Here is a 26,990-nt window from a genome sequence, read left to right on the forward strand (position 1 = left end):
AACATTCCCATTGATTTCCATTGAGCGCCCTAAGGCTCAAAAGCACCCTGCACCCAGCCGCCCGAGTGGCCCTGGCAGTGCCCTCTCTACACTAACCTACTTCCCCACTTGCCCTGAGTAAGTGACCAGGAGCCCAGCTCCCACAGCCGCGTGGCTTGCCAGACAGCAGCCACCAACCAAGGCCCCCCTATCCCTCATAGGATAACATTGGGCCCAACTCTCTCTGCACCCGGCCGTCCTGAAACCGCAGAGGGTGAACCAACTGTACCTACCTGACACTGGGGGACCCCTGAGTCCATGCCCGGAATTTCAACACTACCAGTCGAGTACTTACCCTTAAACCGCTAACTTCATTTTTCTCATAGGGTAACATTGACTGGCTTTTTCTTCAAAAATCTTCTAAGTGTGAACTTTTCAAAACTGCAAAAATTCACCAAAAATCAGCCAAGTGACAAAAACGAATTTACCCACCTGCTCCTAGGTGAGCTCCCAGTGCTGGATCTTGGTGCCCAGCCCTGACTCTGAAAAGTGTTCACAACTATACTTACCTCTAACTCATTTTTCTCCCATAGGAAGCCATTGTCTGCTTTTCTGTGAAATTTCTTCTAAGTGTCTACTTTTGCAAATTTGAAATATTCTTTTAAAATCGTACCATTTCTGCAAACGAAATTACTTACCTGCTTTTGATAAGGACCCCAGTCCTGGGTCTAGGCACCCAGTCCTGGATTACTAAAGTAACGATAAAGTACTCTACCTGCAATTTGAATTTCTTGCCATAGAGATCCATTGAATGTTTTCTGTGAAATATTTTCTAAGTGCTAACTTTTGAAATAGCTAAATATTATTTAAAAATCATTACAGTTATTAAGTCGACTTTCATCACTTGATTCTGCATACTGACCCCAGGCTGGTTCTAGGAGCCAGACCTGGAATTCCAAAAGTAATCTGAAAAGTAACTTATTACAAATAACCTGAATTTACCATTGAGCTCAATGCATTGTTATGTTTAGGAAATAGGATTGTTTATTGCAACCAACTGTGACTGTTTACACAAATTTATTGCTTAAAACAAAAGTATTTATATTCAACCTCTCATTCTGAGAAAGTATATTTTTACCTCCTTTGTGGTTCTAAAAATAAAACAATATTTTATATATACAAATCATTGGCCTAGAGTTCAGTTATTGAGTGTGTGAAACCATTTGCTGACTGAGTGTGTACAATAAATGCTTTACACTGTCCTCTGGTACTGCCTTACTGCTCGACCAAGCTACCACTTTTGAGAGTAAGGTCATACCTAACTTTGACCTCTATCAGCCTCTGGGGGACTGTGGACTCTGTACACCCTGTACCTATTAGGGAACAGTATATACAGAGCCACTTTCTCACAATCTTTCCCTGCTGGCGAAAAACAATCTGAGGATGGAGCCGAAGCCCATGCGCAATACGAACCAAAGGAGGAGTCACCGACCTCGTGACTTCCAAAGACTTTCCAAGAGGAAAAACAAACTGCAAACATCTGGGCCCAACACCAGATGGCGATCTATGCAAAAGTGTGTAGATCTGTAGCACTACATGCCAAGAACAGATGCCTACTGGTAAGTACCATATTCCATCTATTTCTTCTGATATGTAACCTTGGAGTTAGGCACACAGATATCTCACAATTACACTTTCTCCATTGTTTTACTAATCCGCCCCATTTTCATGTCCCAGCCTGCCTCATTATCATGTCCCCCTTTCTCTCACTCTTCACTATTCAATTAGCTCCTTTCTCATTCGTCTCCTCTCATATTCTGTTACAAACACGTGTCCTAGTAAACACTGTCGCATTCCCAGCCTGTGTTATCCAGCCACTTAATGCCAGACCAGAAACTGCTAATCAGAGTGGCTATAACTAAAACTTCTGGGATGAATTTGTGTCCATTATTCACCAACAACTACAGAAATTGGCTCTAATTCTCTCTCCCCAGCCCGCCTGGTATACAGCCATTGCACCTGTGCTCTGTCACAGCATGAACATCTTCAAACAGTAGATGTTAGATTTCAAACATTTGTTAGAAGAGGGTTGTTACAAATTTAACGTGTTGCCGGGTTGCTTAGCCGGCCACAGTCAGTGAGGTAGCTCCCTATCTCTTATGTCTTGTCTTCCTTTTAGGCCATATCCAACTGGTGGTGTTCACCCCTGAGATTAAAGTAGTTATCATGCAGCTATCTTTCTCCAGTACATGGAAAGTGGTTAGGGCCAGATGCAGTCTTGTGTGTCCAAAAAGTGGCGGGGCATAGTTACTTGCTCCAGAAACATGGGTGTGCCATCTGAGTCTGGCTCCGTTCTTAGGTACCGCAGTCCAAATCAGTCATTGCACAATGGAAGTAAGCTTGATTCTCCGGGGCACAGCGATGGCATTTTGTTGTACCAACAGGTTGGTCACTTGTCCCTTCCTGGATGCAGTCTTGTGTAATATCTCTCACCACTCTAGTGACTCCACAATTTTGCTCAGGGAAGTTGACAAGGTCTCCTCTTGACAACTTCTGCTCACAGAAGGCCCGTCTTGCTTTGGAATTCTCATGCGATCATTGCAGGCAATAATTAAGGAAAATAATGAGATTCCCTTGAGAGAAGGACTTCCGGTGAAAAGCAGAAGCATGGCAGGACTGGCCAGCAACGTCATTCATTTGATCTTGCTGGACTGTGCTTCTTGCTCTATTTATGCCACAGTAGGTATGCCAGGGAGAGGGTAAATGTTTCGACCTGCAAATTGTGACCAGTGATGGTGATAATGGCTATAATTAGGTTTTTTGTTAAGAGAACAGCTGCACTTCATTGGTGCGAGAGGTCCACCTCCACTGCACCCATTTGCTTGGCCAAGGAAGAGTATTATTAATCACTGCTAAATCTTCAAATCTCTTGGAGCACTGACCTTTGGAACCTGGCCAGGACGTACAGAATCCACCTTTTCGAGAAAGTGACAGCCAAAACACTGACCTCTTCCTATATGATTTCATTTTGACACCTTCAGAATGAAGCACTGACCATTCCATTCTGCAGGGCTCAGATTAAGCTCTGCTTCCCCATGCACCAGCATTAGTCCCATTACCTCTTGTCCTGGCATCAGTAACCACACTGGCTAATATGTTGGTACAACTTCCATTCTCTCTAGCAGGCCTCTCAAACCTGCAAGCTTTACTCGGGGTCAATGTGTGTCCTTTTCCTGGGTTCTGTGCTATGATTATGTGGGTTTACTGTTTCATGTGTTGCTTCTGTCCCTTACAACACATTTCTAAGGGGCACTAGTACCATTACACTCCATTAGAATAAGCATTGGCATAGCCAATAGGTCTCGTCTTTGGGACCTTAAAAGTATTTAATTATGCAGCACTATCATTGGTGCAACTTCAACTGTTGCATGGCTAAACACTTATAAAGTCCCAAAGGCGAGACCTATTGGCTATGCCAATGCTTGTTTTTTAAAGGAGTCAAACATTTGTTTTCTCCTCCTTTTGTTATGCCGCTGTGGTATCTTAACCTGGTCCTTACATATTTGATGCATACTCCCTTTGAGCATTTGCACAGCTGTCACCCTTTTGCGACTTGTCACCCTTAAGACAGTAATCCTCTTTGGCATCGGTGGATGAGTGAGCTCCAAGCACTTTGTGTCAACCCACCATATACCACCTTTTTCCCAGATTGACTGATTCTGCAGATTAGGGCATCCTTTCTTCCCAAAGAAGTGATGCCGTTCCACGCCGGTCAAGCCATCACCTTATTGGTGTTCTATGCGCCGCCTCAACCCTCTGAGCAGCAGGAGAGATTCTATTGCCTAGACCCCAAAAGAGTACTTTGCTTTTAAATCGATTGTACCAAAAACACCGAGTGGACAATCAGCTCTTTGTGAGGTTAGCAAGAGGGAAAAGCTGTGCAGAAAAAGACTCCTCTCTCGCTGTATCTTCATAGATTTGATACGTATTGAACAAGAAGCAGCTCCCTGAAGGGTTAAAGGTTCATTCCAACAGAGCCTGCGATTCAATGGCGTGTGTTGTTCCTTTCTTGGACATTTGCCAGGTGACTATGTGGGCTTCCTTTCACATGAGAGCGGGTCATCTTCCTTTGGACTGGAAGGCGGCACAGGTCATCCCTATCTGTAAGAACTCCAAGGTCCCTATGGAAGATCTTTCCAATCTCCGTCCCATTTCTTTACTACCTCTCCTGAACAAGTTACTGGAAAAATACATTAATAAACATCTGTCCGACCATGTCGAATCTACTGGTAGCTTGGATCCCTCTCAATCTGGTTTCAGGCCCAAATACAGCACCGAGTCTGCCCTGGTGGCGGTCACAGATAATATCAGGATGACCTTAGATAGCGGCCAATCAACGATTCTTGTGCTGTTGGACCTTTCTGCCTTGTTCGACATGGTCTCTCACCAAATCTTGCTCAGGAGACTGGAGGAGATTGTACTCAGAGGACCAGCCTTTCAGTGGAGGACGAGCTTCCTTTCCTCCCGCTCTGACCATTAATTTAGGTCCTTTTCGGTCGAAGACGATGGAACTGACCAAGGGAGTACCCCAGGGCTCATGTTTGAGCCCTACCTTGTTTAACATCTATGTTGCTCCCCTGGCTAACCTCCTTAGGAACTGTGGCTTTATTCCCATTTCATATGCTGACAACACACCGTTTCTCTTCTCATTTAACAAATATACCCCCTCTGTTCAGTCTACTTTCTCTTCTGGAATGATAGCCCTATCAAATTGGATGAGAAGCAATTTTCTCATATTCAATGTAGGGAAGACTGAGATTATGCTTTTCGGAGAGGCTCCTTTGCTGTGGACACCAGAGTGGTGGCCGGCGGAACTTGGTACCCCTCCTGACCCCAAGACCATTGTTCAGAACCTGGGCATCCGCCTAGATCAGGCTTTGACCCTGAAGGAGCATGCTGCTTATACCACTGGCTCCTGTTTCCATGTGCTGGGTTTATTACGACAAGCTTTTCCTTTTCTACCAGATTCCACACGTAAAACCCTCATTCAGACAATGTTACTAAGCCGATTAGACTACTACAACGCTCTGCTGGCTTCAGCCAACGAGTCATCGCTATGCAGACTGCAGGTGGTTCAGAACACCGCAGCACGCCTTGTCATGAACGCTCCCCCCCCCCCCCCCCCCCCCTTTCGAAATCTGCCTCCCTCCCTCTTCTCTAACAGCTTCATTGGCTCCCGGTGCGTAAGCGGGTTAAGTTCAAAATCCTCTGCACTGTTCATAAGGCCTTGTATAACAATGCCCCCTCCTATCTCGCTGAGAAATTCAATCATTATGTTCCTTCCAGGACTCTTCGCTCAGGAACCATATCTCTTCTCTTGGTCCCCCACGTCTGGAAATCTAGGTTGGGGGGGGGGGGTGGGAGCTTTTTCCTACCTCACTCCCTTTTATTGGAATCCGCTCCCCAGCCGAGGCAATGCTCTGACTATCGTCAATTCAGAAAGCTCCTTAAGACCCCACTATTCTAATTTTTCCCGTCAGCCTTCCCGTTGAACTGTTCAAAGCGCAGAGATACCCCTTCGGGGGTGATTCAGGTGCTATACAAAACCAATTAAATAAATAAATAAATGTTCATAAAGCACTTCTGTCTGGACAGTCAAGTTCGTTAAGGGGGCATTTCACCTGCTCAGTCCTACAAGTCTTTTTGGTTAGAGCCGATTCACAGACCAACCTCCAAATAGGTATTGCCATGGTATCTATTCAAAAGGTAAGAAATCTGCTGTTACCGTGGGTAATGCTCTTCCCGGTAGAAACCACCGATCCTCCCCGTTCTGTGTAATGGACTCTGCCACTTAAAAGATCCCACATTGAGCTATCTATTCACTGGACGATGCCATTTTTCAGCTGGGGTTCTGCGTCAGGAGGCATGGGCTGCCTCGACAGTGACTGGCGTCATTGCGCAGGAGTGGCGCCGGTTTAGACTCCACATGTCATTCATGGAACAGCATCAGTGTGGAGCCACACGCTGCCACCTACCGGAATGCAAAGGTACAGCACACAAGTTTTCAGATCCAGACTGATGCAGACAAATTGATGCTGTGGCTTTTTTTGTCTGAAGTTGTGACTCGCTTCCTCGTTGGGGAATCCTTCCCCCTACCAGTGTCTTTCACCCTCCTTTACCCATCAAAAGAGGAGGAGAGTCTTCATCTGCCTGACCCCAAATGGCTCTTAAGATTTTACATTGATTGTTCTCAGGACCATCAGGTGAATGATCAGCCTTTTATGAGTATTCTGGTGGTGGTGGGGGGGATGGGGGGGGGGGGGGATTTCGGGAAGTGGGAAGAAGATGACCATATCAAGTTTTTTAGTCCTCTGCATCAAGTTATACTATGTACTGGCCAAGAAGAGGCCTCCGGAAGGTCTGAGAGCTCATTCCACCAGAGCTAAGGCTGATACTGCTGCTTTGTGATGCAGAGTGTCTGTTCTTGATTCTGCCAGGCTACAACGTACACATCAGTGCCCGCGATCACGAAGCACTACTGGCTTGGCGGCCAGATGGAGGACAGTTCACCCGTTCAGACATGCAAGACATTTTGGTATTTTACACTCCACAACCTCCCCACCCTCCTTGTGGAGGTACTGCTTTAGTATTTATTCTAAGGTGAGGAATCTGCAGTTAGAAGTATCCATTAGGAGAACAAGTTATGGTAACGGTCTTTCTAGTGGATACTTCTAACTGCAGATTCCTCATCTTGTGAATAATCCCAGGCAACAGACTTGATCCAGAAATTTTCAGAGCAGCTCTTCTGCATGCTGCTAGTCGGCATAGCATGGCTCCATGCTGACATTCCGCTTTGGAAGTGATGAGTGAGCTGCATATTATCGCCACACTTGCGCGCTTATGTCTGCTCTTTTCTTTCCATACCTACAGGCGCTGATTCGGAGCTTCTTCCTGGTCTTTGACAAGATGTTTCCTTCAACATTTTCTCCAGTGTAGTAGGAGGGAAATGTAAACCCCCCCCCCCCCGCAAAACCATAAGTTTCAAGCCATGCAGGGACTGTCGCAAACAGCTGCCTGTGACAGACCGTCTCAAAGTCTGGTTGTGGTGCCTGGGGTCAGGCCACGATTCCAAGGCCTGTGGCTACTGCACCCAAATACACTTGAGGGACATACAGGAACACAAAGCCAGACTCTGCATAGCCAAACACAAGAAGACTCTGTTCTGTGGCTGGTCAAATTCAAAAGGAAGGTCCTGTTCTCAAAGTCGTTCCCACAGCTGGTCATCTCGCAGTCGAAGTCTTAGGGCAACTAGAAGAAAAGAACCAAAATGAAATCCAAGCAGGAAATGGCTCCTTCCTTTCTCTCTCGGACTCTAGGGGAGGGGTACAAGGAAATCACTGTGCCTTCTAGGGCCAATGCACCCTGAATTTCCTGGCCCATTAATCACGATGTAGCAAGTAAAGTCCTTCAGAAAGGCCACGGTGCACAGTATTGACACTTTACCCGCTCCCTGTGTCAGTCCTTGGGGCCCCAGGAATCCATAGGTACCTCGTGTGATTTCCGCTTGCGGCACTGCCATCAGCTCTGTCTTTGCCCCTTAGACCTGTATGGGGTTCAGCACTGACTCCGGTGCTCGCTTTGGTTCTGGTGCCATACCCTGCACCAGTTCTACTCGCATCGACACCGACAAAGCTGGATGAGGAAATGCAGCCTATTGTCCTATCTGACTCCGATTTGAATCCCCCACGACCTTGACCAAAATTGCAACCAGCACCGACTGGCGTGCAGCCTCTTGGCACCCCCTAAAATTCTGATACCTTACCATACAGTAGGGCCACAAAGCTACATAATTATTTTTCCACCTATTCGGAAAACTTCTACTATGATGATGGGATGGTTATGTTCCCCATTGTGATGAAGAGAAATGGTATGAAAAGCTTCAAGATGTCAGTGAGTTTGACACTTCCCCTGATATTGGTCTTGTGTTTCTCTTGGGTACTGCTACAGAGGAAAGTGCCTCTTTCGTTGGAGTGATGTGAAAGGTAGCTGAGGTGTTAGATCTACAATTGCCAACCCTGGAAGTGAAAGCTCAGGTATTGACAGAAGGCTTAGGACCTGGCCTGGTTGCCACTGAGTCACTGCTCTCATTTAATGAGACACTAATTTCTGGGCTTCTTGGCCAAGCCCTGTTAAAAGACAAATTGCCTTTCACAGTCATCCTACACCTGGTGATCCTGCCTTCCTAACACGGAATCTGACTCCAGAAAGTCTGGAGGTACAGGTGTTCACCAGCAGAGTCATCCAAGATGCCTTCCCTACAACTCCCTTGTTGTAATTGGCCTTTTTTTTGCAGGGTTATCTTCAAACGTTTTGCTTCATCTTCCTATTTTTCCTGACCTGCTTTTGTTGGCTATGGGACTCTGGGCACTTTACCACTGCTAATCAGTGTTTAAGTGCATATGCTCTTTGTGTAAATTATGATTATGGTTGGTTATCTATGATTGGCATAGTTGGTTTACTGATAAGTCCCTAGTAAAATGCATTGAATTTGCCAGGGCCTGTAAATCATATGGTACTAGTGGGCTTGCAGCACAGGTTGTGCCACCCCGAGGAGTAGCCCTGTAAATGTGCCTCAGACCTGCCACTTTGGTTGTCTATGTTCACAGTTGTAAACTGCCATGTTGACCTGGCAAGAGCACCCATTTGCCAGGCCCTAACCTTCCCTTTTCTTAAATGTGAAGCATGCCTCAAGTATAGAATAGACCTGATCTGCATTTAGACTAGTGGGAAGAGTTTAACTCGCACCTGAATAGGCTGTCTCCTTTACACAATCCTTTCTCCACCTCCTGTAGGGAAGCTGGGCCAGAGAGGACAGAACTGGTTTGGACTTGGCTCAGAGATCCTTGCCACAAAGAGAAAATGGGGTATAAGTATTGGACCTTAAATCCCATAGAAGTAGATTATTTCTGGACTCTAGAGGAAGATCGACCAAGTAGAAGAGCCGGAGAGCTGTAAGGAGGAGTACTGCCTCTTTGCTGTGTGTGCTTTGCTGGATTGGCCTGCAGGGACACAAAGACTTTACCTGCACCCACTGACCAGCACCTGGACTCCTCTGTGGGACCTGCATTCAAAAAAGGGAGCAAGTTCTAGTTCCTAGGCCCTGAGAATTGTGTGGTTGGTGCTGTAAAGCAGGAAGAATAACTCTGATACTGCCAGTGATGCCGCTACCTGCAACGTGGTCGGGGGCACCTCTTGTGAAGTGCACGACGCCCTGCCTGCACAGCAGCTCCATGCCAGCTGACGCCTACAGTTAAATGCCTTCCTGATGCCAGCACTCACATCCATGTTGCCAGCCGTAGCATCACGTCATCACGGAGCTGATAACCAACGAGGGCGACTTCACAAACTCGTCGATGTTGCACCGCCTGACTGGAACCGACGCTGCGTAGCTTCCCCTGGATTCGGCGCCTTGCCTTGCCACCCCCAGATTCGGCACCTTGCCTTGCCTCCCCCATGGCACAAAAGGAACTGGCTTCGCCTCAGCACCGACGCCTCACCTCCACGTTGCTGTGCATAGTCTATTGACTTTCTTTCCAAGGTACTGTTTGGGTGTCCGTGTGACTCCGTGCCCGACCCACGCACCTTGTGGCCGTACTTTAGATTTGTGCCCGTCACAAAGTCGTAATAGCTCCAGGTGGAGCTATTTTGTTTCTACAGTTCTATTTTTGAAGTAACCATTTCAACACTTTGATCATGTCCACAGACTTCTCCAGGAACGTCGAAACATCTATAATGAGCATGCCATTTGACTGATCTTGTATTTTTGGTGACAAAATGAACTCTGCCTTGGAGTGCTTCACTGCACGTTTCTTGGGGCTTTCTGAGCCCAAAATGCAATTTTGCCCTTTCAATTTGCTACAGTAGAGGTTTTCCCATCTGCCAACACTAGATGACTCCTCCAGCACAAAAGGCTTTTCATCCCTCTCATGGCAGCGGCTGTGGCTCTCAAAGACAGCAAGGAGAACCTTGGGGCTCAGTCCCCCACCACTCCTGCAGTCACAAATGCAAAACAGCTGTCTTGCCGGCTCACATCCACCTTTTCAGAGGCAGGATCTGATATTTCGTCCAAGGGTGGCAGGCTAGCATGACTGACAAGTGGGTCTTAATTATCTACCAGGGTTATGCCTTTCCATTGCTTTCTACCCCTCCGCACCTTCCACTGCATGTAGGGTGTCTGATGGCAGATCATCTGTCGGTCTTACTACCGAAAGTGCAGGCCCTTTTTGCCAAAGGAACCATAGAGGGTTTCGGCCTCGGAAGTAGGAACAGTGTTGCTCCTGCTACTTCCTTGTTCTAAAGGAGGACAGAGGCCTTTGTCCTATTTTAGCTATTTACACTCTCAGCACCTTCCTGCAGAAGGAAAAATTCATGATATTCATGCTAGCCCTAGTCTTGTTTGCCTTGGACCCTGGCGCCTGGATGGTGGCGTTGGAACTGCAAGATGCTTATTTTCACATCCCCGTTCTGCAGGCCCACAGACGCTACCTGCATTTCACAGTGGAACAGGGGCATTTTCTGTTCAGTGCTCCCTTTTTTAGCCACTAATGCCCCTCGGGTGTTAAGGAAAATGATGGTGATGGTCACAGCACATCTACAGATGTGGGAGGTTACTGTCTTCCCCTACCTCAACAACTAGCTGTTGGAGGTGGACTCCTCCCAGGCAGTTATCAACCACCTCCACACAGCAGTGAACCCACTAACATTGCTGGGGTACACTAGCCAAAGTCACACTTAAATCCTTTGCAGACACTCCCTTTCATGAGAAAATTCCTGGATACGGTAAGTTTTTGTGCCTGGGCTATGATCCCCATGTTTCAGCCTCTGCCCTGGATCTCATTGCAGATGACTTTGAAGCTGCTGGTATTGTTGGCTTTCTGCATCTTGCTGGTGACTTGATGGGCTGTGCAGCGAGACCTAAAATTACAGTGGGCAAAACATCCGGGATATCTGTAAGATTGTATCCAGATTCCACTGAAAACATCAAAAGATCTGCAGTGGTGGCAGCTGGACTGCAATTGGTTCAGGGGCAGACCCCTATCCTTTCCCCACACAGAGCTGACAGTGGTCACAGATAAACCTTGCTGAGTTAGGGAGGCCATCTGTAAGAGGTGGAAATCAGATGCCTCTGTCAGAGAATTAACTCCACATCAGCTTTCACAATTTGCTTGCCGTTGAAAGCCTTCCTACCCACCGCCAAAGGATGGCTTGTGGAAGTGGTCACTGTCAACACCACATTATATGGTACTGCAGTAAGTAGATTGGGGTTCTGGGCCTTATGGCAGATGGCATTGCACATCTGGAAATGTCAGGACTGCCAAAGGATTTCTCTTGTGGTAAACCACCTGGCTGGCTCTTTAAATGCCAGGGGGAATTAACTCGGCTGCAGACCAGTAGCATATCACAGATGGCAGTTGCATCTAGAGATGGCACAGGCCATCTTACAGCAATGGAGAGAACTCTGGCTCAATCTTTTTGCCTTTGTTGAAAATGCACAATGTTAGCACTTCTGCGGCCTTGAGTTTCCAGAGCAGCTCTCACTAAGGGACGCCTTCCATCTTGCGTGAGGTTCAGGACTCCTGCATGCCGTCCTGCCACTGCCTCTCTTGCCCCACGTTCTGAAGATCAGGAATGACTGGGTCCAAGCCATTCTAGTGACACCGGATTGGTCCAGGAGAGTGTGTGGTATTCTGAGCTCCTGGGCACGAGCTTTGGTCCTCTGATCAAGCTGCCACTATAGGAGCAGGACAGTGTTGCACCCGGGCCTACTCACTATGTATCTCCATGCTTGTGTATTGAGCAGTGGCATTTGACCGTCTTTGAACTGCCTTCTGATCTCATTGATGTCATCTTGGCAGTGAGGTATCCCTCCATAAGATAAGTGTATGCCAGATGTTGAGAAAAATTTGTGGATTGATGCTGCATCCAACAAATTGAGTCGAAGTTCTGTTATTCTGTCCCTAGCATAGCAAGACTTGTTTTTATACACTGTTGAGGGCTATGTCTGCTCTTTTGGCCTTCCTGTAAATGCCAGTTTAGCCTTTATGTATATCACTAGTTGTGTTGCGGTTTTTGAAAGGTTTACAACAGTTGTTTCAACTGAAGTCCTTTGTAATAATCCAGTGTGGCTTGAATTTAGTTCTCACATTCTTGATGTGCACCCTGTTTGAGCTTTTGTACAGTGTTTTCTTGAGACTGCAATCCTTGAGCCGGTCTTTCTCATAGCTATAAAATGAGCTAGCCATGTGAGCGAACTTTTGGCTCTCTGTGTAAATCCACATTACATTACCTTCTTACCAGTTAAACTGGTTTTGAGAATCCGAGCTTCCTTTCTTCTGAAAGTGATTTCTTCCTTTCATTTCAGCCAGGCCATCACCCTTCTGGCATTTTTTGCTCCTCCTCATTCTTCGTAGGAGGAAGGGAGACTCTATTGTTTGGATCTTAAATTGCCTTAAGTTTCCATATCCATCGTACCAAGAAACACCGAATGATTGATCAGCTCTTTTTATGGTTTTCCTGAACAAAAGCATAAAGCAGTGCAAAAATGGACCATTTCCTGATGGATTGTTGTTTGAATAAAGGTATGCTATGCATTAGCAAAATAGCAGCCCTAAGAAGGCTTCTGGGTTAATCTCATCAGAGCCAAAGCTGTTACCACTGTGGTAGCATGTGAATGGCCTTCCTAGATTTCTGTCAGGCATCCATGTGGGGTCAGTACTCAAGTTTCCAACACTACCACCTCCACAGTCACGTTCGTCAGTAAGGGCATTTCGCCCACTCAGTCTTGCAGAACATTTTGGTCTGAGCCAGTTCACAGACCGTCACCTTAGAAGGTACTAATTTGGTCTCTATTGTAAAGGTGAGGAATCTGTGCTTAAAAGTATCCATCAGGAGAACAAGTTACTTACCTTCGGTAACAATCTTTCTGGTGGATACTTGTAGGAAACTGGCTCTGTATATACTATACCAAAGTAAGGTTTAGTGTGCACAGTCAAGTGGGTTCCCGGAGGTATAGCAGAGGCTAAAGTAGATAATACTTTACTCTCTTTTGTGGTAGTGTAGTTAAACAGGCAAGCTTATCAGAAGGTAGTGTTAAGCATTTGTTGTATACAATCGTCAAGAAATGATGTCACACACTCAAGACTGAACCCAGACCAATTGTTGGTATAAAAAGTTCTTACTTTGTTGTTTTTATTTCTAGAACCAAGATTTACTTAATAGCAGGTAAGTAATACTTTCAAATACAATTATATTTAGTAGTACACTGTGTGTACTGGATTTGTAGAAGCATCAAAGTCTCTTTGCAGTTGGAAAAATAGGTTGTAAGCACTTGAGAATACTTGAAATTACTTTTGATTACTTATTAGTTACTTTGTAGTTACTTTTCTAGTTTGGCATGAAAAACTCAACACAGTTTAAGCATTACAGTACAGCAGTAAGCAGGTTAACTCCTGTGAAGACACCAAGTTACTTTTATTGCTGTACAAGACAGTTCAACACTATTTTTCCGAGAAAATCCACCATGCAATCCTATGGAGAAAAACGCAGTGCTAGGTTTGCAGGTATGTAAACGGTTTTGATAGCTGAGTTGTCGGCGGGTAGAACCAAGGTTCCCCAAGGTTCACGTTGGAACTCAAGGTGTACCACCAGCCTCACTAGGGTGGACAGGTGCAGAGTGCAAGGTGCCAATGTTAGCGAGTGAGGCTTGTGGCTCCTCGGTTGGGGGCTACTCACGTGCAGGCCATTGATTCTTGGGCAGCAAGGTGTGGGCAAAGAGGGTCCCAAGTTAGCACCAAGTCTACACCACCAGCGGCACAGTGGCGGCAGGGTGCTTAGACGGTTTTGGGAGCGCAATGCAATCCTATGGAGGTTTCCGGTTTTGGATTTCGGCTGCAGGCTCGGTCCAGGAAGTCTTCTGGTACGAACCAGTAGCTGGGCAGGTAAGTAGAGATGTCCCTTGACGTCTGGACTGTTTGGGAACGGGTCACCAGGACGCAGGGTCGGAGTCTGCAGGGGTGCCTTTTGACGTCTGGAATCTGCTTACCTGTCTGGTCTTGGTGGAGGGGGGGGGTCATCTTGAAGAGTCTGCAGGTGTGGACACAGAACCTTGGAGGTAACATCCCTCAATGGTTTGGAGGTCAGAACCGCTGGGGGACCACTTCAGGACGGATGGACCCTCGGAACACAGGGCGTGGGTGACATTTGCAGAGGTAAGTCCTGGAGCAGGTTTTTTTGGTCCCGCAGGGGATGGATCTTCTATGGAAAATACAGCTGTCCTTGGGAGTCTTATGTCTTTAGTGAAGTGGTGTATCAGTCCTCGCCAAATCAGGAGCTCGCTGATCCTTTTTTGAGCCGTTGTTTTCTTCGGAGCCACAGGCAGGTCAAGAGGGCTGGGGCCAATCTGTTGGGCCTGGAGTTTTCACTGCTGCAATGTCTTTGTGATTCCAATCTTCTTAATACGCCAAGAACTCACTGCTAGGTTCAGGGATACCCCCTAAATACTGTATCTGAAAGAAACACATAGTGATAGATTCCTTACCTTAGAATTACCCCCAGGTGTCAGACTGGATCCGGAAAGTTTTCATCAGCAGTACCCCTGCTCATCCGTAGGTGGCGTTGTGTGGCTCCTCGTCCATCGTTGGTGTTGTGGTCACTGAGATGAAGTCGCGGGTACTACTTAGACGCCGCCCACACGCGCTGATGTCGGTTCTTTCTTTTTCTGCGCCAGCAAGCGCAGATCTGGGAAGTACTCCCCAGTCACTTTTTGACTGAGTTTTTTGAGGCCTTTTGTCTCACTTTTTTCATGTCGATCAACTCCTGTTGTCGTAGGGATGCCTGGCTTTAAGAACTGTGGAGACTGTCACCGCATGATGTCGGTGACAGACCCACACCGCGTGTGTCTCTACTGCCTGGGGCGCGACCACGACTCCAAGTCGTGCCCTGACTGCCAGTCCATGGCGCCGAAGACTTTGTGGGAGCGGTCCCGAAAGTGGCTGGAAGTCCGGCAGTCTGCTCCACGCCGCTCAAGGTCTTGTCCCGTGAGAGGTCGAGGGACAGGTCGCAGAGATGTCGCCATCGTTCCTCTGGATCTAAGTCTTCGCGCTTGGGGTCGGGTAACTCGAAGCATTCCAAAAAGAAGTCTAAGAAGCATCGTCGCTCCTCGACTTCCTGTCGCGGCTAAGGGTGCGGATGGTGCCACCCCAGCGGCTCCGGCGGAACCTGCGACGTTGCCGCCGGCCTTTCCGGGTCCGTCGACGACGCCTGCTCAGGTGCAATAGTTTCTTGCTGCCATGGCCCGACTCTTTGGGCCGTCTAGCCCCACCGGTGTGCCTACGGGCCCTGCGGGCCGACTGGGGGTCCTGCCCCCTCCCATCACCGGCAGCTCCGGCGCCGCAGGTCCCCCTGGATCCGAGCTCAGATCCCGGGTGACACTGGTTGACCTAATAACACCTCCACCAGTGTCGACCCCTCCTCCGACACCACCTCCAACGTCGTCCGATGCCACCACTGACGTCGACCCCAGTTTCAACCCTGAACCGGACACGACGCCGGATTCCGACGCCGATTCCGACGCCGATGGGGCCTTTTTAACACCTATGTTCGTCCTCCTTATTTTCAGCCTGTTTCACAGACTGAGGAGGAAGGGGAGGACTGGGAGGGGTCTGAGGACCCTCTCACACAACAGTGTGATTATGATCTGGACTGGGCAGAGGATTTGTGGGATGCCAGTGGTCTTGACACCTCCCCTGACCTTAGCATGCTGTCTCCTCCTACCGTGGCTACGGAGGAGGGAGCCAGTTACACAGTGGTGTTGCGTAGGGCAACCGAGGCCCTCCACCTCGAACTCACTACAGTAGCCATCAGGACTAACCTCTTAACAGAAGTGCTTCAGCCGGCGGCAACCTCTTCGGAACCCTTGCTGCCTTTTAATGACACACTTTCTGACGTTCTTTTGGGCACTTGGTCCAGGCCCAACACAGAGGCTCCTGTGGACATGAACGTGGCCCGATGCCATCGCCCGACTCCGGGTGTCTCCCTCTTTCTCTCCCAATACCCCACTCCCGAGAGCTTGGTTGTCCAAGCCTCTGCTTCCCAGAGCATGTTCCCTTACGCACCTCCGGATAGGGAATCCAAAAAGCTGGAGCAGCTTAGCAAGAAGCTGTTTCCATCTGGCAGCTTAGGGCTGCGGTCGGTGAACACTGCATGCCTCTTGGGCTGTTATTCTCACTCCGTGTGGGATACATTTGCACAGGTGCTGCCCAACTGTCCGGAGGAGGCACGGACAGTACTCTCCCAAGCTATAGCAGTTGGGAGAGACACAGCAAAGTTCACTATTCGTTGTCGGCTTGATACCGCCGACTCGCTGGGCAGGGCGATTTCCACGACGGTGGCGCTTCGGCACCTAGCCTGGCTGAGGACAACTGGCTTCTCAGAGAATGTCCAGAACACTTTGATGGACATGCCCTTTGATGGCATTCGCCTTTTTGGCAATAAAGCGGATAGTGTGTTGAAGCGCTTTTAGGACTCTCGGGCTATGGCCAAGTCCTTGGGCCTCTCGGCCACTCACCCTCCTCCACCTTCCGCTTTTCGTTCCTTTCGTGCCACAGAAGGGGTGCCCCAATACGTTCATTCTAAAGCCACAGGCCTGTGCAGCAACATCCTCAGCGCGGCTGCGGACGTGGGAACAGTCGAGGCGGTTCAAGGGCCCAGCAGGCAGGTCAGTCCACCTCCACCCCCGCAGCATCCACTGCAAAGCCGTCCTAGTCCGACCTTTCAGGCCCATCAAACGCCAGTGGGCGGCAGAATTCGCCATCATCTCCCCCACTGGCGCAACATCACATCGGACATGTGGGTGCTGCAAATTGTCCGAAGGGGCTACTCCCTCCCCTTCGGAGCTTCCCCTCCAGCCATGCCACCTCCGTACCACTGCATGTCGGGGGACCATCTTGCGCTTCAGCAGGATGTCATGGCCCTCTTGGCCAAGGGGGCCATCGAGCGCGTTCCTAGGCCAGAAGTAGGTCATGGTTGTTGTTCCCACTACTTTCTGGTCCCCAAGAAGGACTGGGGTCTGCGTCCTATCTTAGACCTTCGGAACGTCAATTGCTTCCTCCGGAAGGAGAAGTTCAAGATGCTCACTCTTGCTCAGGTCTTGTCTACCCTAGACCTGCAAGACTGGATGGTAGCGTTGGACTTGCAGGACGCTTATTTTCATTTCCACGTTCTGCCGGCCCACCGGCGTTACCTGCGGTTCACGGTAGGCCACGAGCACTTTCAGTTCACCATGCTCCCTTTTGGCCTTACCAGCACCCCATGGGTGTTCATGAAAGTGATGGCGGTGGTCGCAGCTCATCTGCGCAGATCAGGGGTTCCAGTCTTCCCCTAGCTCGACGACTGGTCGTTGAAGGCGGGCTCGAACCAGGATGTCGTCTCCCACCTCCAGCCTACTGCCGACCTTCTGCATTTTCTGGGTTTCTCCATCAACGTGCCAAAGTCGCACATGATTCCCTCTGAGAAGCTCCTCTTCATCGGAGCAGTTCTGGACTCTGCACAGTTTCGGTTTTATCCTCCCAAGCAGCGAGTCCGGGATATTCAGGCGATGATTCCGATCTTTCAGCCTCTATCCCGGGTTTCGGTCAAGATGGCCCTCCGACTACTGGGACTCATGGCTTCCTTCATCCTGCTAACCAACCATGCCAGTTGGCTTATGCGGGCTCTGCAGTGGGACCTGAAGTTCCAGTGGGCACAGCATCAGGGGAACCTGTCCGACTACGTCCAGATTTCGGAGGGCACTGCACGAGACTTGCAGTGGTGGCTCGCAGACCAGCATTGGGTCAGTGGCAGATCCCTCTCCCTTCCCCAACCGGAGCACACACTGGTGATGGCTGCGTCCCTCCTGGGATGGGGCGGCCACATGGGAGAGGCGGAGATCAGAGGCCTCTGGTCTCCGGTGGAGTCCAAGCTCCATATCAATCTTTTGGAGATCAGGGCGATACTACTTGCACTGAAAGCATTCCTTCCCTCTGTCAAGGGGTGGGTAGTGCAGGTGTTCACAGACAACACCACTGCCATGTGGTATTTCAACAAACAAGGCGGGGTGGGGTCGTGGACCTTATGTCAGGAGGCTCTGCGCCTCTGGACATAGCTGGAACGTCAAGGCATCTCCTTGACGGTTCAACACCTGGCAGGTTCTTTGAACGCCATGGCAGACTAACTCAGCCGCCGGTGCCTAATGGATCATGAATGGCATCTTCACTCGGACGTGGCATAAGGTCTCTTTCGGCAGTGGGGAGAACCTTTGTTAGATCTATTCTCCACCGAAGATAACGCGCAATGTCAGCAGTTCTGCGCGTTGGAGTTTCCAAGGCGGCACTCGCTCGGCGACACTTTTTGTCGCGTGTGGAGCTGTGGTCTATTTTACACCTTTTCGCCTATACCACTTCTACCCAGAGTGCTGAAGATCAGGCGCGACCGGGCCCCAGGTCATTCTTGTGGCACCGGACTGGGCTCGAAGAGTTTGGTATTCCGAGCTACTCAGTATGAGCGTGGATCCCCCGCTCCGACTGCCTCTTCGGGAGGATCTTCTGTCGCAGCAACAGGGGACGGTCCTCCACCCGAACCTGTCCAGCCTCCACCTCCTTGCGTGGAGATTAAGCGGCGACAGTTGATTCCATTTGACTTGCCTCCTGAGGTCTGTAATGTGATTCTGGCAGCCAGGCGTCCTTGAACTAAATCTGTGTACGCCTGTCGGTGGAACAAGTTTGTGGCATGGTGCACAGCGAAAGCTGTAGATCCCCTTTCTGCCACTCTTTCTGAGGTCCTTTTGTTCCTTCTCTCTTTGGCCCAGCAGGGCTATGCTCTGGACATTATCAAGGGCTACCTTTCTGCTCTTTCAGCCTTTCTCAGGTTGCCTGATCAGCCCTCTATTCAAGTCCCCTGTTGTCAATAGTGTGTGGCAGTAGGATTGCTGCAGAGATCTGCGTACAACCTGCAAATCTTACATCCACCGTAAGGTGGTCCCTCAAATGTCCCTGAATGAAAACTTAGGGAGGGAAAAACAGTTCTCAAAATAGGTCCACCTCATGGAAGTTGCCCAGAACTTAAGGCACTCAGGAAGGGCTGGACAGAAGCCTTGTTCTTTATATGTTACCTTCTGCTGTGCTCTGTGGATTCTGGGCATAGCCTGCGGATGTGCTCTGTGCGAAGTTCCTGTCACCTAGACCATCTGTAGATGGCCTTTGACCTTGCTCAGCAGGCTTTGGGTTCCCAGTATTTCTAGAGGGACTATATCTTCCATACATAGTCCAGAAGTCCTCGAAGACCATTTATTCCAATATCCTGTGACTTTATTCTTTGCACGTTCATGGTCTCCTCTGATGATTTTGTGGGCTTTTGATCCAGCTTATGTTAGAAATTTAAAAGGGTGTTTTGATGCGTTCTAGGATTGTTTTCATGCATGCTATTCACTAGCTAATTTACCAATCCGTTTTTTCTTTTCTCATTTGCATTCAGGATTTACCCAACAACATGATCCATCAGGTGCCCATAAAATCTCTCCCTCAGGAATGGCTATGGTGTGAGACCTGGTGTGATGAGGAATCCAAGAAGAAGGCGAAAACTATAGATCTGGTAGGAAATAAAAATATTCTGTCAGCATTATGGGCATAATTTAATTCCACTTCTGCAGCCAAGATGATTCAAATGGGGCACTTGTTTCCAAAGGTCTGTCCTGTATCTGATAATTAATACTCCACTCCCTATGAGGTATTTTCTTTTGGTTCTGAGACTGTTTGTAGTTACAACACAGTATCTGTTCTGCGTAATAAAGGGTAACAATATGACTTCTTTGGGCACCTGACCTCAAGATGCAGCTAGTTGGAGGTTTTATTGATTACCCTAAGCGATAGAGAGAAGTTACAACCTCCAATACAGCATAACAAAATAATATAAACTGATTGTTCAGACAGAGCTATTTCTTGTAAAAGGAAGAAGTATTAATTTCCAGGGAGGTAAAATGGGGCACTTGAAATTAAGATATACTCAGAAATTATAGGTTGCTTGCTGAGAACCGAGGACTGAGAAATGACCCCCAAACTCTTTTGTAGCATTCACACACCAGCTGCTAAATTGTTGTGTTATGAGACCTTGACCATTGTTGTTGTACAGGGGCGGGGAATACTTCGGAAAGCTTTGAGTTCTACAGTGTACTTATTCCTTTTCAGAGTTGGATTACACTGATCCATTAAAAAAGCTATGGTGCCAAGGACAAATTTGCGCAATAATTTGTCCATTTTAATGGGTTTGCTGTGGGACTGGTATTCAAATGTCCACTGTGCACAGGCATTTGACGTGAAAGACCAGTATTGGACACAAGTGGTCCAAGGTTATAGCAGGGTGCTTGTGTGCTAGATGTAGGTTGTTTGCGCAATAAAGTTATCCACAGTTGGCCAGCCTTAGTGGTCATTATCTCAAAATAGGTCTACTCTGCTCAGCGGTATTCAGTGAAGCCACAGGCACGACCTGTGAAGAAGACTGGGATTTGGGGTCGAAGACCAACTCTAACTTTAAACGTGGGAAAAAGACTCCAATGATAGCTCTACCCTAAACCATTAAAGTTAACCGCGACTAAATCTATTAATCTGAAACCGAATTCAAGCTACTTAACTGTGAGTACACCTAGATCCTTTTAGTTTTAACCGCACATCTTTGATTTGGTCTGCAGATCAAAAGGTTATCCGGCTTCTGTTTCGGCATTGAAATCTCTCAAAAAGCTTCTTCCGCTGCTCCCCATCTAAGCTAGGAAAATGGCTATCCAAGCGCTGACCACCTCCTACATAGACTATGCCAACGCTCTTTGACGGTCTGCCCGCCCACCTGCTTAAGAAACTGCAGGTGTTCCACAATGCCGCGGCTAGACTGTTGCTCAACCTTCCCAAGCTGGTTACGACTAGTAAAAAGGGGCTTTAAATACCTCAGCATATTCGTTACTCCACATTCAGAGACATGTAGGAAGGAAAACCTTGGTACAGTCCTGAACAACTTCAAGTTAGATGTGGAGAGGTGAAGGGATCTCCCCCTTTCGCTACTCGGTCGGGCAGCAATATTCAAAATAATCACCCTTCCCAAACTCCTGTACGCCCTGCAAAACTCGTATCACCCCCTACCCTAGTCTATCTCTGCGGAAATAGCAAGTAAAATACGAATACCACTGTGGCAAGGGGTCACCCGAGAATATTGCTTAGGATGCTGCAGCGTAATCCATATAATGGGGGGAATAGCGCTTCCTGACATAGAGGCATACTACTGGGCATCCTATCTGATACCTATAAATGAATGGATTCACAAACCTAGGGATCATCTCACTTATCACCTGGAGTGGGAGGAAATGTTGCCACACACATACTTACACTATCTTTATGGGGGGAAGGGTGCATCCCGACTATTGTCAGCGAGACCGGGGTGACTCTGTCAGCGAGGGCGACCAAGACCATGGGATGGACTGGAAAGATCACGAAAAGTACACTGTTCTGGGAGGGAGCCCGGTTTCGAGAGCTACACAGGCTTAACGGGTTTGAGACCTGGGATATCCTAGGGATCTCCACAGTGGGGGACATCCTCGAACATGGGAAACTCAAAACATGGGCAAAATTCAAACTAGATTAAGACATGCACAACTCTCAATTCCTTAAATATGCGCAATTGCGCAATGCCTGGCGGGCAGAGAAGCTCCCCAGCGAACAACCCCCGGAGTATGCACCCCTGGAAGGCAGACTCTTACACGAAGAGTTGACATACACCGTGATCTCCTTCACATACAAGACTTTTAATAACAATATCCCTGATGGCTTGGTGGGGCTCCGGGCGCAGCCGAGCCCATGGAGGACATAGATTGGGAGGCAGCGCTGATGCACCCCAGAGATGTTGCCATAAAAGCGAGACTTTGCTTCATCCAACTCAAGATACTGCATTGTATTTACTATGACCGAGATAGGTTGCACAGGATAGGTAGGGCAGAATCTCCATTCTGCTTGAGTTTTATAATGGCCGAGGGCGACTTCTTCCATACGATATGGTCATGTCCCGAGGTACAGTTGTATTGGACACAGGTATTCGAAGTACTGGACACGGCCCTGGTGGTGACAATGCCGATGGACCCCAAGTTCGCGATACTTGGGATATCAAGTGAGGTAGACATTACCAGACCACAGCTACTTTTCACTTCCTTGGGACTGGTGGTCTCCAAGAGGGATTTAGCCAGGAAGTGGGGGGTTGCCGACAAGCTGACCATTCAGGAATGGACGAGGGGGCTGGACACATACATGACTGCTGAACAAACCACCTATCGTAGTAGAGGATGCCCCAAAATGTTTAATAAAATCTGGGGTTCATGGAGGAGATACTTTTGACTCAACAGGGGCAATGACACACAATCGCCCAATACCCAGAACACGCAAGGGACGATGATGTAACTCCCGATTGTACACGGACCGGCGACCTTCATAATGACACTTTTACCGACCCTTCGGGACGCCGAATAATGATCCATGAGCAGAACGATAAAACACTGGTGGGGAATCTTAATCTATATAAATCGAAGGAAGGATGGGGGAATGGCCTCTCTGCTGAAGATATTGTTTGTATCGACATGCGATGGACTCCTGCATCTATAATATGTGACAACGGTATTGTGCTAATTGTTCAGTTGAAAAAAACAATAATAATAAATTAAAAAAACTTCGCAAGCGGGCAAATGTCAGCTCTTATCTACATGATCTGCACTGGCTACCAGTGGGCGCGAGTGTGAGGTTCAAGGCCCTTGTAATGTTGAACTCTGCGGTAAATGGTCATGGCCTGACCTACCTTAAATCCAGATTTGGTTTCTATTCCCCAACCTGGCAGCTTCGCTCTTCTAACAAACTCCTGGCAATTGTTCCTAGGTCCCGCAAACACAGGGCTGGTGGTAGCTCCCTGTCCTATCTGGGCCCTTTGGCTTAGAAAACCAAAGGGGATGATGGATGGAGTGTTGAACATTGCAAGCACTCACCCCCAGTCAACTGATCTGGGTGTATTCCATCATTCTTTAGCTCACTCCGCCACCCCAGTTCAGACATGGCCTTATACAAATCAGTCTGACCCTGCCCCTCATGGGAACAGTCCAGCCCGAACTGCCAAGCCACGTCTTCCCTGGACCAGAAACAAGCATCCTGAGACTGGTTTCGGGTTCATAACCCTCATCAGCCAGGCTACCTTGAATCCAGTGGCAAAGTGAGCAAGGGACCCACGTCTGGGCATACCCTCCCAACTTAGGGCGAACAAAGCAAAACCAAAGGGGATGATGGACGGAGTGTTGAACATTGCAAGCACTCACCCCCAGTCAACTGATCCTGGTTTATTCCATCATCTAATGGGCATGTCTGAACTGGGGTGGTGGAGTGAGCTCAAGAATGATTCAAGCAGGCCTGGCTGATGACGGCTGATTAACCAGAAACCTGTCCCAGGATGCTTGTTTCCTGTCCAGGGAAGACGTGGCTTGGCAGTTAGGGCTGGACTGTTCCCATGAGTCACAGGGTCAGACTGATCTGCATATGGCCATGTCTGAACTGGGGTGGTGGAGTGAGCTAAAGCATGATGATGGATTAAACCCAGATCAGTTGACTGGGGGTGAGTGCTTGCATCATCCCCTTTGGTTTTACTTTGGCTTGGAACCAACTTCCAGTGGAGCTTTGCGATGTCCATTCCCGGAGTATCTTTAGGAGGACGCTCAAGGCATTCCTCTTCAGATAAGCTAGTCTGATGCTGTCAGTCTACCACCTAGGCACATGCCGGGACACTCCTCGGAGTAGTCGTGCGCGCTATAAATGCCCATAACAACATAACATCTGCATCCATTCAGTAAATAATGATGTGCTCTGCAAATATTCCTCTTTTTGTTCAGTCACAAATGGTGTGGGATGTGGATCCTTCAGCTGACAGCTCCTTCCTTTCTAAGTTCTTCAACTCCATCACAAATGGCTTAGATCTGACGGGTATGTTACAAATGCCTGAACTAGGGAGGTGCCATAGCAAAAAGTCTTGCATCCTCCTTCCCTGCCATCCTCCACTTAGTAGACAAGACCTGCTTCCTCTAACCTTGTCACTTGTTCACCATCTCTCCTTCAAGTAGTTCTCTCTGCTGCCCTCCCAATTGCCCTAATACACTTCCCTGTCACCTACACCTACCCCTAGTGACTCGGATCTTGATGATCATTGGTAGACCTTACCTGATGATTCCCGGCTGTCTCACTGCTCCTCCTCCTGCACTTGATCACTGCCTTTGGTGCTGCCCAGCATATCTGTGAGAGTTCTGGTATGACAGTCGCCATTGCCAGACAACACTGCTCCTCCATTTACCCAGGTCAGGCCTGGAGTTACCCTCTGCTTCACCTAGGCAATGAAGTCCTTGGTTCAGTCAGTTGCCTCTGCTGTCCACTACATCAGTCTGAGGTGCAGATGTTTTCTTCCCTGTAGCCCAAGGTCCCCTGTCCGTATTACGATGTCTGAATATTCTCTTCAAGAGCAGTTACCAGGCCTTTGATTAATTATTGTACATCTACTCAATATTTTGGCATGCACCAGAAGAAACAAATTATACCCTCACCTGCCCATGAAACTGACAAGGGACCAGTTAGCCTGTCAGCATAGAAGACTCATCCTCTCTGTGACTTGGCAGCCATCTTGAAATGGTCTGCCATTAAGTTAAATTCAGAATGCTGCATCTTAAAGACTCAACTTCAATTATTCTCAAAAACCTATCAGTAACCATAACTATTATTCTATTCCAATGGCACCATTCTGTATTGATGGAACAGTACCCTAAGCATTGAATAATACTTGTTTTCCTGTGACTGTCGGTGACTTCCTTGCTTTAGGCTGTATTTTTTTCATTCATATAGCAAATCAGAATAGTGACATATTCCCACACGTATCGATCTATGTGCTATTATTAGATTACAAATATTACAATCTAAAATATTGTGCACTATTACCAGGTTCTTGCTGTAAGAAAGTGCCCTCTTTTTGCATGGTTGCCCCCACTTTTTGCCAAACTGTTGATGTACTTTGACTAAGTGTGCCCTGGGTCCTGCCAACCAGGTACCCAGGGCCTATGTTCTTTCCCTAAAACTGCATTAAGACACAACCCAATTGCCACTCTTTGGCTACATGTCAGTCCCTTGTAAATGGTACCATAGGTACCAAGGGCACGGTGGCCAGGGAAGGCCTCTAAGGGCTGCAGCACTTATTGTGCCACCCTTAGAGGTCCTGTACCTTTACACACACACACTACCATTGCAAGCTGCCTGTTTTGGTACAGAACAAATTGAATCGTCGACATGATCATGGATAATAGGGGGTTTTCTCACCCCAAGGAGGGGACCCATTGTTCCCTACCTGTAACACCCCTAAATCTAGTATTTAGGGGCAAACCTGAACCTTGCCTCCTCAGACAAGAACCAACCAGAAAAGGAGAAGGACCATAGAAGCCATGCTGAACTAAGAAGAGGACGCCCACTGACTTGGCCCCAGCCCTACCGACCTGTCGGCACTTCGAACCTGCTCCAGCAAAATCCTGGTGTGTCCTGCAGCCAGCAGTCTCAAGAACCTGAAGGTCCTGACCTGCCTTCCAAAACCAAGACTTTGTCTCCTGTGAGCACTGGATTAGCTCACCCACAGACTCTGGCTCCGGCCAAGTCCACGAGTCTGTACCACTCTGCACCTGACACCCATGGCCCGAGTTCGAGTGGCCCAACACCACGAGGACGTCTCCCCAGTGATCCTGTCCGGAGATCTGGTGATATCTGACCTGCATCAAATCGCCAAACGATGCCTTCAGCCCCTTTCTGGAAGATTTCCCCAACCATGACCGGAGCTGATAAGAAAACCCAATGCCTAAAGACACCACTGCACCCGACGCCCCACGGTCTTGGGTAGCCCAATCAATGGTGTCCCAGCATCCCCAGGCATCCCAACTTACCTCTCAACTGGTGGTCCCCTCCAGAAGATCTTCATCCCCGATCCTGCAGTCTTAGTTACAACTGGAGAATCCCCATTGAAAACAACAGGACACCCGACGCCAGAACAGAACCCTGCACCCGGCGGCCCCTGCACCGCTGCAGATGTACTTTGGGTGCTAACAGGGATCTCCCTTTGCCCTGAGCCTAACACCAGGAGCTTTGCTCCCACAACCTTGTGGCCTGCTCGTGAGCAGCCACCAACCGTAGGCCCCCTATCCCTATTGGATAACATTGGGCCTCAGCACTCACCCTGCCGCCCTAGTGATGCTGATGGTGTTCTCAGAGTGCATCCTCGACCCTGGGGGAACCCTGGTTCTAACCCCAGAATACCAGCTCCCACAAATAAGTACTTACCTGCAAACCGTTAACATAATTTCCTTCCATAGGATTGCATTGACTGCTTTTCCTTAAAGTGTGAAGTTGGTTTGTATGAAACATTGAAAAACTACAAATGTACTAAAAATGAATTACTTACCTTTTGTCTAGAAATGTCTCCGTGTGATATCTAGGCATAAGTAACTTAAAAAGTAATCTGCACAGTAATCTGTAAGTTAACTAAAATTTAATTTTGAACTGTAACTTACATGTAATTCAACCAACTGCATTTGAACCTGCATTCAGCTGTAAATTATTGCATAACATTTTGCAAAGTATTATTGCACTTACCTGCACCAGGCTTGGCTTGGTTCTAGAAATAAAATAACTAAATAATATTTTTGATACAAACAAATTGGTGTGAGTTCAGTCTGTGAGTTTGTGACATTTCTTGCCTGAGTGTGTACAACAAATGCTTAACACTACCTTCTGATAAAGCCTAACTGCTCGCCCACACTACCACAAATAGAGAGTAAAGTGCTATCTACTTTTACTTCTGCCTACCTTTGGGGTTCCACTGGACTCTGTGCA

General features: G+C 48.2%; 1 protein-coding gene across 5 annotated transcripts in view; it reads left to right on the top strand.

Moving 5' to 3' along the window:
* Positions 1-26,990, top strand: part of UGGT1 (UDP-glucose glycoprotein glucosyltransferase 1) — an 827,334-nt gene that overhangs the window by 732,457 nt on the left and 67,887 nt on the right. For all 5 annotated transcript variants that reach the window (XM_085634645.1, XM_085634646.1, XM_085634643.1 and 2 more), the window contains one exon: positions 19,546-19,662. In XM_085634645.1, coding sequence (XP_085490771.1) covers positions 19,546-19,662 — 117 coding nt within the window. The remainder of the gene's footprint in view (positions 1-19,545; positions 19,663-26,990) is intronic.

Source organism: Triturus cristatus, chromosome 11 (genome assembly GCF_964204655.1).
Source record: "Triturus cristatus chromosome 11, aTriCri1.1, whole genome shotgun sequence".
In the NCBI taxonomy this organism is placed as follows: domain Eukaryota; kingdom Metazoa; phylum Chordata; class Amphibia; order Caudata; family Salamandridae; genus Triturus; species Triturus cristatus.